Source organism: Microcaecilia unicolor, chromosome 1 (assembly GCF_901765095.1).
Source record: "Microcaecilia unicolor chromosome 1, aMicUni1.1, whole genome shotgun sequence".
NCBI classification, from domain to species: domain Eukaryota; kingdom Metazoa; phylum Chordata; class Amphibia; order Gymnophiona; family Siphonopidae; genus Microcaecilia; species Microcaecilia unicolor.
The window spans coordinates 638085392-638098098 of NC_044031.1; the positions used below are offsets into that span (position 1 = coordinate 638085392).

The 12707-nt window shown below is 46.9% G+C and overlaps 1 protein-coding gene across 1 annotated transcript; it reads right to left on the reverse strand.

The window, feature by feature from the left end:
* Positions 1-3155: 3155 nt before the first annotated feature.
* On the reverse strand, positions 3156-5227 carry LOC115460917 (olfactory receptor 1020-like). Its single transcript, XM_030190513.1, has 2 exons — positions 5218-5227; positions 3156-4114 (listed from the first exon to the last, which is right to left on the reverse strand). Exons 1-2 carry the CDS (start codon positions 5225-5227, stop codon positions 3156-3158), a joined length of 969 nt encoding a protein of 322 aa, XP_030046373.1.
* Positions 5228-12707: the final 7480 nt, after the last annotated feature.

Sequence of the window (12707 nt, forward strand, 5' to 3'; positions counted from 1 at the left end):
TCAAGGAAATTAAGGGGAAGAACTCAGAGAAAATAAATGGAGAATGACTCGGGAAAAAGTGAAAAATCTTGATGGAATTACAGTAGATTAAGGAGGAATCAGCCCCTAGAACAGCTGCTGATCATAAAAGTAAATAAATAGGAACACATTTTTACATTATTCAAGTTACCATAATCTGAGTCTGAAAAACAATTTGCCACTATGTCAATTTTTTTGACTTTGCCATACATGTTCCAACTTCGATGATTTCAATGATCAAGCTAAGATCACAAGTGAAAGATTTCTTACAAGAGGTTATCCATCAAAACACTGTTCAAGCAGGATATACTAAGGCTTTGGAGGAAGACAGAGTTACATTACTTCAGCAACCCACCATCAGAGACACACCAGATATCTTATATCAGCTTTTCCTTCCGACAGCATTGCTGTCTTTATTTGCATTTATTTTAAGTGTTATTATTACTATTGATATGCCTTTTCTGGTTTTCAGAAAGCATCCTCTGATTCTCCTCAGTTTCCACATCATCCAACAGCAGTTTGGCTATAATGATATACTGTCTGGCCATAGCAACACAGTTTGGACTGTATAAGAAATTCTTGTTTTAGTGTACTTGCTTCAGCTCTTTGGAATAGTTTACCATTAGACATTAAAACTGAATTCTCCTTCAAAAAAATTCAGATTTTCACTTAGGGGCCTTTTTACCGCCCGGCTACCGCATGGCTCTTGTGGTAATTTCATTTTTGACGTTGTCCGATATGCGCATCCAGAAAATTATTTTTATTTTCTGGCATGCGTAGCGGATGCACGCCAAGTGGCATTTGACGTGTATAGGTTATTACTGCCTGATTAATGCATGAAACCTTACCGCTAAATCAATGGCTGGTGGTAAGGTCTCAGACCCCAAATGGGTGCATGCCAATTTTTATTTTTCCACATGTTTATTTTCGGCAAAAATTTTAAAAAGGCATTTTTTGTAGGTGTGCTGAAAAATGGATCTGCACACGCCCAAAACATGCGCCTACACTACCGCAGGCCATTTTCAGCGCACCTTAGTAAAAGGGCCCCAAAGGATCTTCTATTTTCTTCCCACCAAACTAATGATAAATTCTCCTCTGATAACAATTAGGCACTCTATAAACCCCCCTCCCTGTATTGGCTTCTCTATTTGCAGTCACGGCATGGCATCTCTCCATTCTCCCTGTCCCCCTCTTACCTAAATCTACTACAGTACAAAGAAAAAAAAGCCACAGACAGAATCCCCCTTATAGTGACATACAACCCAGAGCTGGACAAATTAAGAAGAATCATAAAAGATCTACAGCCTCTACTCCAGGAGGATGAATGACTGAAAGAGATATTCCCATCCCCACCAGTGCTGGCCTTCCAACAGTCGCCCAACTTAAAACACAAGCTAATCAGAAGTAAACTCCCAACACAGACTCAAAAAGAAGAGAATGGCAAACATCCTTGCAATATATCCAGCTGCAAGCTATGCCAAAACATCTCACAGGACCCCACAGTCATTCACAAAGGAAAATATTCAGCATAAAGGAAGCCTTCACATGCTCATCTTCCAATGTGGTATACATCATCCAGTGTAAAAAATGTGACCAAGGATGCTATATTGGAGAAACAAGCCACATGAAAAATGCCATTGCCAGCCAGGATGCCATGCCTGTGGGGCAACACTTTACAAAAACAGAACACTGTACTAGTGATTTCATAGTAAGAATCCTGAAAGGTAACTTTAAAACAATACAGGAACGTAAGACCTTTGAAGTCAGAATGATTAAATATTTTGACACCCACCAGACAGGACTTAACAGAGATCTGGGCTTTCTAGCCCATTATAAGCCATAAAACTGTAAATTGTACTGCTTTGTTTGTCACTCTCCTGTCTCCATGCATATCCCCCTGTCTCACCCATCCACCTCCACCCCCACCCTGTTAGATTGTCACTGAAATGCTTTGATGTCTCATATATACTGTCATCTACCAAGATTTGCTTATTTCCGATCTGACGAAGAAGGGCAACCCTCGAAAGCTAACCAAGAAATATACTAAGTTATGCCCAATAAAAAAGGTATCATCTTATTTTCTTTTTCATGTTTTATTTCTATTGATTACCTAATTGTGAGTAATTACTTTCTTCAAAATTTATGAAGATGTAAAACTTAATTCTTTATGTTGTGGCCTTCCACTCTCTCCTCTCTCCTTTCTCTCCCACCTGGTCTGTCTGCTCCCAATTTTAATTGACTGTTGTAAACAGTTTAAATATGTTATTGATTTGTGGTATTTCAAATAAATATGAACCATGAATTATGAATAACCAGATCTTTAAGTTTTACCTAAAAATGTTATGGTTTCTCTCCAACCTTGTCCAGTCAGGTGGCCTCACCTTTGCAAGGATCACTCCTACATGCCTGCTAACCTTGGTATTTCTAAAAACGTCACCTTCAGAATGCACAAACTGTGCAGGGGGAGAAAACCATCAAGTGTTTACTTAAATATCTTACTGTAATACCCAAGATGACATTTTGTGGCTCTGTCAGCAACCTGAGCTTTATCTGAATTGGTCCAGGAGCCAGTGGAAAGCTAGTGAAAGAAGAGAAGTATCTACCCCCTCTTTTTGCACTAATACATTTTTAGAAACAGAATTTTCTATTAGTACATCTCATCATTTTGTTTTTTCCATTAGCCAAAATATACCACATCCCAACAAACAAATTAGAAATCACTGTTGCTTGCGTTATCAGTCTTGGCTGAATATTGACCTCCATGTATACATTTGAAAATGCAATCTACATGCTTTTGTTTCTAATCCTGCTCATAAAACTCCCCCTGCACATCCACCTTGCTTATGCACTATTATATAAACCATGTCTGAAAGTAAATGTGGCTTACAGAATACCACTAGGCACGTGAGTCGGATATGCTTAGATTTTAGTCACCATATAGAGAATCCAGCCCTAAATGGCCCACATTCGCTTTAGCTAATATTTAAAAGGAAAGACACAGTAATCACTCATATTATTAAGTTGCATTTTTTTTCAGTTTACTAGTTTATATAAGGATGTGTTCATAATAATTTATTCTTTCAATTTTAAATTGATAAATCTTTTTGATAAACACATTTATTAGCCTTTTTAATGTTTTATGGTATGCATGGTAACCCATGCACAACTTTAAAAATCAAATTTCTCACTATTACTTTTCTCAGGGCTTGTTTGACATCATTGTTTCTCAGGCTGTAGGTTATGGGATTTACCATAGGAATTATCACCGCATATACTACAGACAGTGCCCTATCTTTGCTTAGTGAAAAACTGGAGCTGGGAATTACGTACATGATGATAACTGTCCCAAAAAATAAAGTCACCGTGATAACGTGGGAACTGCAGGTGGAGAAAGCTTTGCGTCTCCCTTGAGCAGAGCGGATCCTTAAGATGGCAGACAGAATGTAGCAGTAAGACAGAACTATCACCAGCAGGGGCAGTGTTGTAACAAAGGAAGCAAAGACAGAGAGCACAGTTTCATGGACAAATGTATCAGAGCAGGAGAGCTTTAATATTGGAGGAGCATCACAATAGAAATGGTTGATCACATTAGGACCACAGAATGACACAGAGAAAACATTACTGGTTTGTATCAATGAATGTAACAAGCCACCTATGTACACAGAAGTCATTAACTGAATGCGCAGTCTTTGAGTCATCAGAACAGAGTAGAGCAAGGGGTTACAGATTGCCACGTAACGATCGTATGCCATCACCGCCAGCAGGAAACACTCTGAGGTTGCCAGCATGGCGATACAGTAGAGTTGAGTTGCACAGCCAGCCAGGGAGATGCTTTTCTCTTCTACTAGAAAACTGACCAATGTGTTGGGGGTGATGGTTGCAGAATAAAAGAAATCTATGAATGATAAATTACCAAGAAAAAAGTACATGGGTGTATGAAGCCGAGGATCAGTCCTAACTAATAGGATAATACCGATGTTTCCCACTACAGTGAGAATATACATGACAAAAAAAAGAGTAAAAAGGTAATTCTTTAGCTTGGAAAGGTCCGAAAATCCTAAAAGGATGAACTCTGTCACCAAAGTCTGGTTTTTGCCTTCCATTTCAACAGTTGATATTACTGGAGGACTGTTGATAGTATGAGAGGAAAAAAAGAATATTATTCTTGATTAAAATTCACATTAATACTATTCAATTCTTTTATAAGCAATGTGCACAGTTCTGAAAATCAAAAATATATGGATGTGAGGGATCTCTATTGAAAAAATTATATAGTTGGGAAATTTTTTGATTTCTCCCCTAATCTTTATATTTTTTTTTTCTGTTTGTTCCACACATTTAGCTTTAGGGTCCCTTTTACAAAACTGTGGTAAGTGCTGATGCATGCTTACTGCAGCAAAAAATGTTATACCGTGGGGCATTGAGGCATTCAATGGAAATTTTGACATTTGTGCATACTATCTATGTGCTAAAAAATAACATTTATTTTTTGGCACAAAAAGTTACCGCAGCTACATTGCTATATGCTAACCAATTAATGCATGCTTAGCTCATGATATCTTACTGCCTACCTAGTGGGAGGCAATAGAGGCTCAAATGTTAATCTATTTTAATGGCCATGTCCTAATGGCAAAATTATCATGGGACCATTAATAGAAAAAGTAGAAAATTCATCCATTTTATCCCAGAGGTAAAAATGGCTTTAGCACGCCAGAATGACGTAAGTAAGGGCACATGCAGAACACTTTTTACCACTGGTTGGTAAAAGACTCCCTTATAGTCTGTGGTATCTTAAAATTCTAGGTGGATTACATTTAGATGGATTAAAAAGTTTAACATCCTTAGAACTTTATAATGCATGCAAATTGATTGTGTGTGTTCATTTATAGGTTAACGTGAATTAAATCAGTTTTGATTGCATTAAACATTTTAAGGCTAATGAACAAATTCCATGCGAAAGAAAAATATCTTTAATACATATTGTTACATTCTCCACCTTATTTCTGCCCCCAGATATACCCTCATTCAGGGATCCTTTTACAAAAAATGGATTGTGATAGTGTAGGCGCAAGATTTGGGCACGCAACAATCCATTTTTTAGCGCACCTGTAAAAAAAGGCCTTTTTAACATTTTTGCCGAAAATGGACGTGAGGCAAAATGAAAATTGCCACGTGTCCATTTTGGGTCTGAGACCTTACCACCAGCCATTGATCTAGCGGTAAAGACTCATGTGGTAATCGGGCGGTAATGGCCTACAAGCACCAAATGCCATTTGGTGCGCATCCATTAGGCACGCCCGAAAATAAAAAAATATTTTTCAGATGCACATATCGGACGTGCGCCAAAAATGAAATTACCACAAGAGCCACACGGTAGTTGGGCGGTAACTACATTTTGGCGTGCATTGGGCGCACGTAAATGCTTACACGGATTAGTAAAAGGGCCCTCAAAGTACATAAAAATACTCATGTGATGGAATGATGTACGTGTTTTTACCCATGGGGAATTAAAAAAAAAATTACAATAGTGTGTAGTCTTTCCAAAAGTATTGCACCTGAAACAAACAAAATGAACAAAATTAAAATTTCCATAATCAACACAGGCAACTAAACAAAATGAAACTGTGTAGGTTGCACACTGCTAGTTTCCTCCTGACCTGATCCCAGATGCCAATATCCTGAAAGAACAAATTTAATAGGTGAGGCATTCAACAAACCTCTTTAAAACTCTGGAAGCATGTGCAGCTTATGTGCAATGATTGAGATAAGGATGCCTCACGATTTAATTTGTTTTAGGCACTTGATTATTTTCTGAGCACATAAAAATCTTTATACATTTTTTTATGAATTGTAGTATAGGTTTTGGGGGTTTAATAAGGGAAATAAATTAAAAACTACCTGGATCATTTGATTATTGTTGTCTGATTTAGATAAGATCTAGGTTATATGTAAAGAATTAAAATAAGTTTATAATTTGATCTCCTATAAAGTTTTTGGGGCAAATTGTTAACCCCCCCCCCCCCCCGCCGCCGCTGACCCCCACCCACCATTGCCGACCCCCGACCCCCGCCACCGCTGCCAACTTTGACAATCCCTGCCGACGACCCTCTCAACCCCCCTCCCGCTGCCAACCCTCCCCCGCCGTCGCCTACATTTGCTGGCAGGGGACCCCAATCCCCACCAGCCGAGGAGGTCCTCTTCTTCCTGCGAAGGCTTCGTTCTGTTTCTGACGTCCTGCATGTTGTACGTGCAGGACGTCAGACTCACAGAAACAGAATGAAGCCTTGCAGATCAGCCAGCAATGTTCTGTTTCTGTGAGCCAGTCGAGGTCCTCTTCCGGCGCAAGGCTTCGTTCTGTTTCTGTGGGTCTGACGTCCTGCACGTACAATGTGCAGGACGTCAGAAATAGAACGAAGCCTTCGCAGGAAGAAGAGGACCTCCTCGGTTGGCGGGGATTAGGGTCACCCACCAGCAAAGGTAGTCCACGGCGATGGCGGGGGAGGGTTGGCGGCGGGAGGGGGTTGAGAGGATCGGCGGCGCAGGGGGGGGTCAGTAATGGCGGGGGGGGGGGGGCTAAACTGTGCTCCCTCACCTCGGGCTCTTAACCCCCCTCCCGCCGAAGTCTGGCTACGCCCCTGATGCCCTGTATATTGGTCAAGCCAAAAAATAGTTTGTATCAGCTCCAACTAATTCAGAATGCTGCAGCATGACTGATAGCAGGTTGCAAACGGTATGACCACATCACACCCTTCCTGCAAAAACTGCACTGGCTACCAGTATGTTACAGGGCTAAATTTAAAACTCTGTTTTATTTTCAAGGCCCTCAGACAAAATGGACCAGAGCACAAGTTAGCCCACCTTTGAGACCTCTAAAGTCTTCACAAGAAACAGAATCCAGATCAGCAACGCGCCGGACTCGGAGACCAGCGCTGAAGAGGACTTTGGCTGGCGGGGGTTGGGGACCCCTGCCAGCAAAGGTACCTGGCGGTGGCGGAGGAGAGTTGGAACTTGGTGGCGGTGGGAAGGGGGGGTTGAAAGGGACGGGTGAGGGGCGTCAGTGTGGGGGGGGGGGGGGTCAAAGTGGCAGGGGGGGGGTCACCGCAGACCACTTTTCAGTGCCGTAAAACATCCCCTAAGCGTATGCTGTAATGAACTGCGCCTAAATTCTAAAGCATGCAGTTCAAAAGGTGTATGTCTTTCTTCTATGTTTGTGCAGCGCTGCGTACGCCTTGTAGCGCTATAAAAATGCTAAATAGTAGTAGTAGCAGTAGTAGTAGTAGTGTATGGCTATGGGGGGGGGGGGGGGGTGGAACCCCTTTCATATGAGGAAAGGCTTAAGAGGTTAGAACTCTTCAGCTTGGAAAAGAAACAGCTGAAGGAGGATATGATAGAGGTCTATAAAGTACTTAGAGGGGCATAATCGAATGCGAACACCCATCTCCATGGGCGTCTATCTCCGAGAACGGGTCCGTGAAGGAGCGGGCCGAACCGTATTTTCGAAAAAATGGACGTTTTTGAGCTGGGCGTTTGTTTTTTTTTAGCGATAATGGAAACTAAAAACGCCCAGCTCAAAAACGTCCTAATCCAAGCCACGATTTGTAGTACACTTGCCCCCCTGACGTGCCAGGACACCAACTGGGCACCCTAGAGGTCAGTGCGGTGGACTTCAGACAACGCTCCCACATGCATAGCTCCCGTACCATGGGTGCTGAGCACCCAACCCCCCTCCCCCAAAACCCACTACCCACAAATGTACAACACTACCACAGCTCTTAGGGGTGAAGGGGGCACCTACATGTGGGTACAGTGGGTTTTGGAGACCTCCCATTTACCAGCACAAGTGTTACAGGTGGGGGGAGGATGTGCCTGGGGCCACCTGGCTGAAGTGCACTGCGGTAGTGCTCCAGGGACCTGCATACATGCAGGCCTCTAGGACTTGTTGCTGCTGTATAACATTGACAAGAACAAAAAACTATATGGCTTGACTTACTCCTATTATAAATGTAGGCTACTAAAAAGTGTGAAAGTTAAGGAGAAAATCACTAAGAATACTTGCAGTTAACAACAAGGTGGAGCCTCATATCTTTTTGCACGGATATTCATATCACTACCCTGGTGACTCTATCAACATGCATGGGTTTAATCATCGACTAAAACCACCTCCACCCTAATGTTGTAATTGCAATAGTATTAACTTATATTCTCCGAGGACAAGCAGGCTGCTTGTTCTCACTGATGGGTGATGTCCACGGCAGCCCCTCCAATCGGAAAACTTTACTAGCAAAGGCCTTTGCTAGTCCTCGCGCGCCTATGCGCACCGCGCATGCACGGCCGTCTTCCCGCCCGAACCAGCTCGTGTTCGTCAGTCTTCTTTTGTCCGTGCTCGGGACGGTCGTGTTTTGCGCCGTTTCGCGCCCCTCAAAGTTGACCCTCGTGCGTCTTCGCGTTTTTCGCTAAAAAAAAAAAAAAAAACAATAGAAGAAGACCTTTACGGTCTTTACCCCTTTCCCGTGCTTCCAGCTTTTGCCCCGCGTAAGTTTCCTTTCGCTTTCGGGGTAGGCCTTTTTTGAGACCTCGGTTCGGGTTTTTTCTCTCCCTATTTTTGGTGCCTATATCGCCATTACGAGTTTTGATTTCGCTGGCGTGATTTTTCCGCACATCTCATCGAAGTTTCCCAGCGGCTTCAAGAAGTGCACCCAGTGCGCCCGGGTAATCTCGCTCACGGATAGGCACGCGTCATGTCTTCAGTGTCTGGGGGCTGGGCACCGCCCGCAGGCCTGTAGTCTTTGCGCCCTTTTACAGAAGAGGACTCAGGTAGCGAGATTGGCCCAGTGGAACGTGTTGTTCTCGGGCTCTTCGTCGGCAACAGCACCGGGGGCATCAAGTGCATCGACGTCAACAGCTTCAAGACCTTCGACCTCGGCATCGACTGCATCGAGGCACCGACCCTCTGCATCGTCGGTACCGAGACATCGAAAGGCTGCGTCGGCGTCGGTGGTACCGGGACCTCCACTAGTGCTGATGTCGTCGGACGGTGGTGCTTCGACTGGAGTGCAGGTGAGGGCTGTCCATTCCCCTGCTGGTGGCGGTGAGCCTTCGGGTGGGTCTCCCCCTACCCTGAGGGCTCCTGCGGTACAGCCCCCCCGAGACCGACCTTCTTCGGCCTCGGCCCCGAGGAAGCGACGGCTGGATTCTACGTCCTCCTCGTCGGTACCGGGAAGTTCCGGTGACATGTTTCGTTTGAAAAAGTCAAAGAAGCATCGACACCGGTCTCCTTCCCGCATCGGTACCGAGAGCTCTGGGTCGCCGAGGGAGTCGGCACCCAGTAGGCATCGGCACCGGGAGGACCGCTCACCCTCTGTTCAGGAGGTGTCGATGCGCTCCACCTTGGACAGCCCGGAACAGCCTCCACGCCCGGAACAGACTCTGACCTCGACGCCTGCATCGGCTTCCATGTCTTTCTCCACAGCCGCTCTGCACGAGAGTCTCCGGGCCGTTCTCCCAGAGATCCTGGGAGAGCTGTTGCGCCCTTCCCCTCCGGTACCGGGGGTGCTTGCACCACCGGTACCGTCGAGTGAGGCGCCGGCTGGCCCCTTGCCCGGGGTGAGGTCTCCGACATCGGTGCCGCTTGCGGTACCGACTGCGGTTGCCTCCCAGGAAGGCTCCCCGACGACGTCGGCGGAGGGAGCTTCACCGGTGCTGGCGAGGGAGTCTACCTCTCGATGCTCCCACCGTGGCCGTGTTTCCACGGAGTTGAGCCGGGCACGGCTTCAGACACAGGTTCATGTACTTGTGTCTGATACCGATGGTGAGGCCTCGTGGGAGGAGGAGGAGGACATCAGATATTTCTCTGACGAGGAGTCTTATGGCCTTCCTTCTGATCCCACTCCCTCCCCTGAAAGGCAGCTTTCTCCTCCCAAGAGTCTGTCTTTTGCGGCCTTTGTCCGGGAGATGTCTACGGCCATCCCCTTCCCGGTGGTTGTGGAGGATGAGCCCAGGGCTGAAATGTTTGAGCTCCTGGACTATCCTTCTCCACCTAAGGAAGCGTCCACAGTACCCATGCATCATGTCCTAAAAAAGACATTGCTGGTGAACTGGACCAAGCCTCTAAGTAATCCCCACATTCCCAAGAAGATCGAGTCCCAGTACCGGATCCATGGGGACCCAGAGCTGATGCGCGCTCAGTTGCCTCACGATTCTGGTGTTGTGGATCTGGCCCTAAAGAAGGCTAAGAGTTCTAGGGAGCATGCTTCGGCGCCCCTGGGCAAGGACTCTAGAACCTTAGACTCCTTTGGGCGGAAGGCCTACCATTCTTCTATGCTCGTGGCCAAAATCCAGTCTTACCAGCTCTACACGAGCTTACATATGCGGAACAATGTGCGGCAGTTGGCGGGCTTGGTGGACAAGCTCCCTCCTGAGCAAGCCAAGCCATTTCAGGAGGTGGTCAGGCAGCTGAAGGCGTGCAGAAAATTCCTGGCCAGAGGGGTATATAATACCTTTGATGTTGTGTCCAGGGCCACTGCTCAAGGTGTGGTGATGCGCAGACTCTCATGGCTGCATGCCTCCGACCTGGAGAATAGGATCCAGCAGCGGATTGCGGACTCCCCTTGCCGAGCGGACAACATTTTTAGAGAGAAAGTCGAACAGGTGGTAGAGCAGCTCCACCAGCGGGATACCGCTTTCGACAAGTTCTCCCGCCGGCAGCCTTCAGCATCTACCTCCTCAGGTAGACGTTTTTATGGGGGAAGGAAGACTGTTCCCTACTCTTCTGGTAAGCGTAGGTACAATCCTCCTTCTCGACAGCCTGCGGCCCAGGCTAAGCCCCAGCGCGCTCGCTCTCGTTAGCAGCGTGCGCCTCAGCAAGGCCCCACGGCTCCCCAGCAAAAGCAGGGGGCGAGCTTTTGACTGGCTCCAGCAGAGCATAGCCGACATCAACGTGTCAGTACCGGGCGATCTGCCGGTCGGGGGGAGGTTGAAAGTTTTTCACCAAAGGTGGCCTCTTATAACCTCCGACCGTTGGGTTCTTCAAATAGTCCGGCAAGGATACACCCTCAATTTGGCCTCCAAACCTCCAAATTGTTCACCGGGAGCTCAATCTTACAGCTTCCAGCACAAGCAGGTACTTGCAGAGGAACTCTCCGCCCTTCTCAGCGCCAATGCGGTCGAGCCCGTGCCATCCGGGCAAGAAGGGCTGGGATTCTATTCCAGGTACTTCCTTGTGGAAAAGAAAACAGGGAGGATGCGTCCCATCCTAGACCTAAGGGCCCTGAACAAATATCTGGTCAAGGTAAAGTTCAGGATGCTTTCCCTGGGCACCCTTCTTCCCATGATTCAGGAAAACGACTGGCTATGCTCTCTGGACTTGGAGGACGCCTACACGCACATCCCGATACTGCCAGCTCACAGACAGTATCTGCGATTTCAGCTGGGCACACGTCACTTCCAGTACTGTGTGCTACCCTTTGGGCTCGCCTCTGCGCCCAGAGTGTTCATGAAGTGCTTGGCTGTAGTAGCAGCGGCGCTTCGCAGGCTAGGAGTACACGTGTTCCCCTATCTCGACAATTGGCTGGTGAAGAACACATCCGATGCAGGAGCTCTACAGTCCATGCAGATGACTATTCGCCTCCTGGAGCTACTGGGGTTTGTGATAAATTATCCAAAGTCCCATCTTCTCCCAGTACAGAGACTCGAATTCATAGGAGCTCTGCTGGATTCTCGGACGGCTCGTGCCTATCTCCCAGAGACGAGAGCCAATAACTTGTTGTCCTTCGTCTCGCGGGTGCGAGCGTCCCAGCAGATCACAGCTCGGCAGATGTTGAGATTGCTGGGCCACATGGCCTCGACAGTTCATGTGACTCCCATGGCCCGCCTTCACATGTGATCTGCTCAATGGACCCTAGCTTCCCAGTGGTTTCAGGCTGCTGGGGATCTAGAAGACGTGATCCACCTGTCCACGAGTTTTCTCAACTCCCTGTATTGGTGGAGGATTTGCTCCAATTTGACTCTGGGACGTCCTTTCCAAATTCCTCAGCCACAAAAAGTGCTGACTACGGATGCGTCTCTCCTGGGGTGGGGAGCTCATGTTGATGGGCTTCACACCCAGTGAAGCTGGTCCCTCCAGGAACACGATCTACAGATCAATCTTCTGGAGTTATGAGCGGTCTGGAACGCTCTGAAGACTTTCAGAGATCGGCTGTCCCACCAAATTATCCAAATTCAGACAGACAACCAGGTTGCCATGTATTACATCAACAAGCAGGGAGGCACCGGATCTCGCCCCCTGTGTCAGGAAGCCGTCAGCATGTGGCTCTGGGCTCGCCGTCACGGCATGTTGCTCCAAGCCACATATCTGGCAGGCGTAAACAACAGTCTGGCCGACAGACTGAGCAGGATTATGCAACCTCACGAGTGGTCGCTCAACTCCCGAGTAGTGCGCCAGATCTTCCAGGTGTGGGGCACCCCCTTGGTAGATCTCTTTGCATCTCGAGTCAACCACAAAGTCCCTCAGTTCTGTTCCAGACTTCAGGCCCCCAGCAGACTGGCATCGGATGCCTTCCTCCTGGACTGGGGGGAAGGTCTGCTGTATGCTTATCCTCCCATACCTCTGGTGGGGAAGACTTTGTTGAAACTCAAGCAAGACCGAGGCACCATGATTCTGATTGCTCCGTTTTGGCCGCGTCAGATCTGGT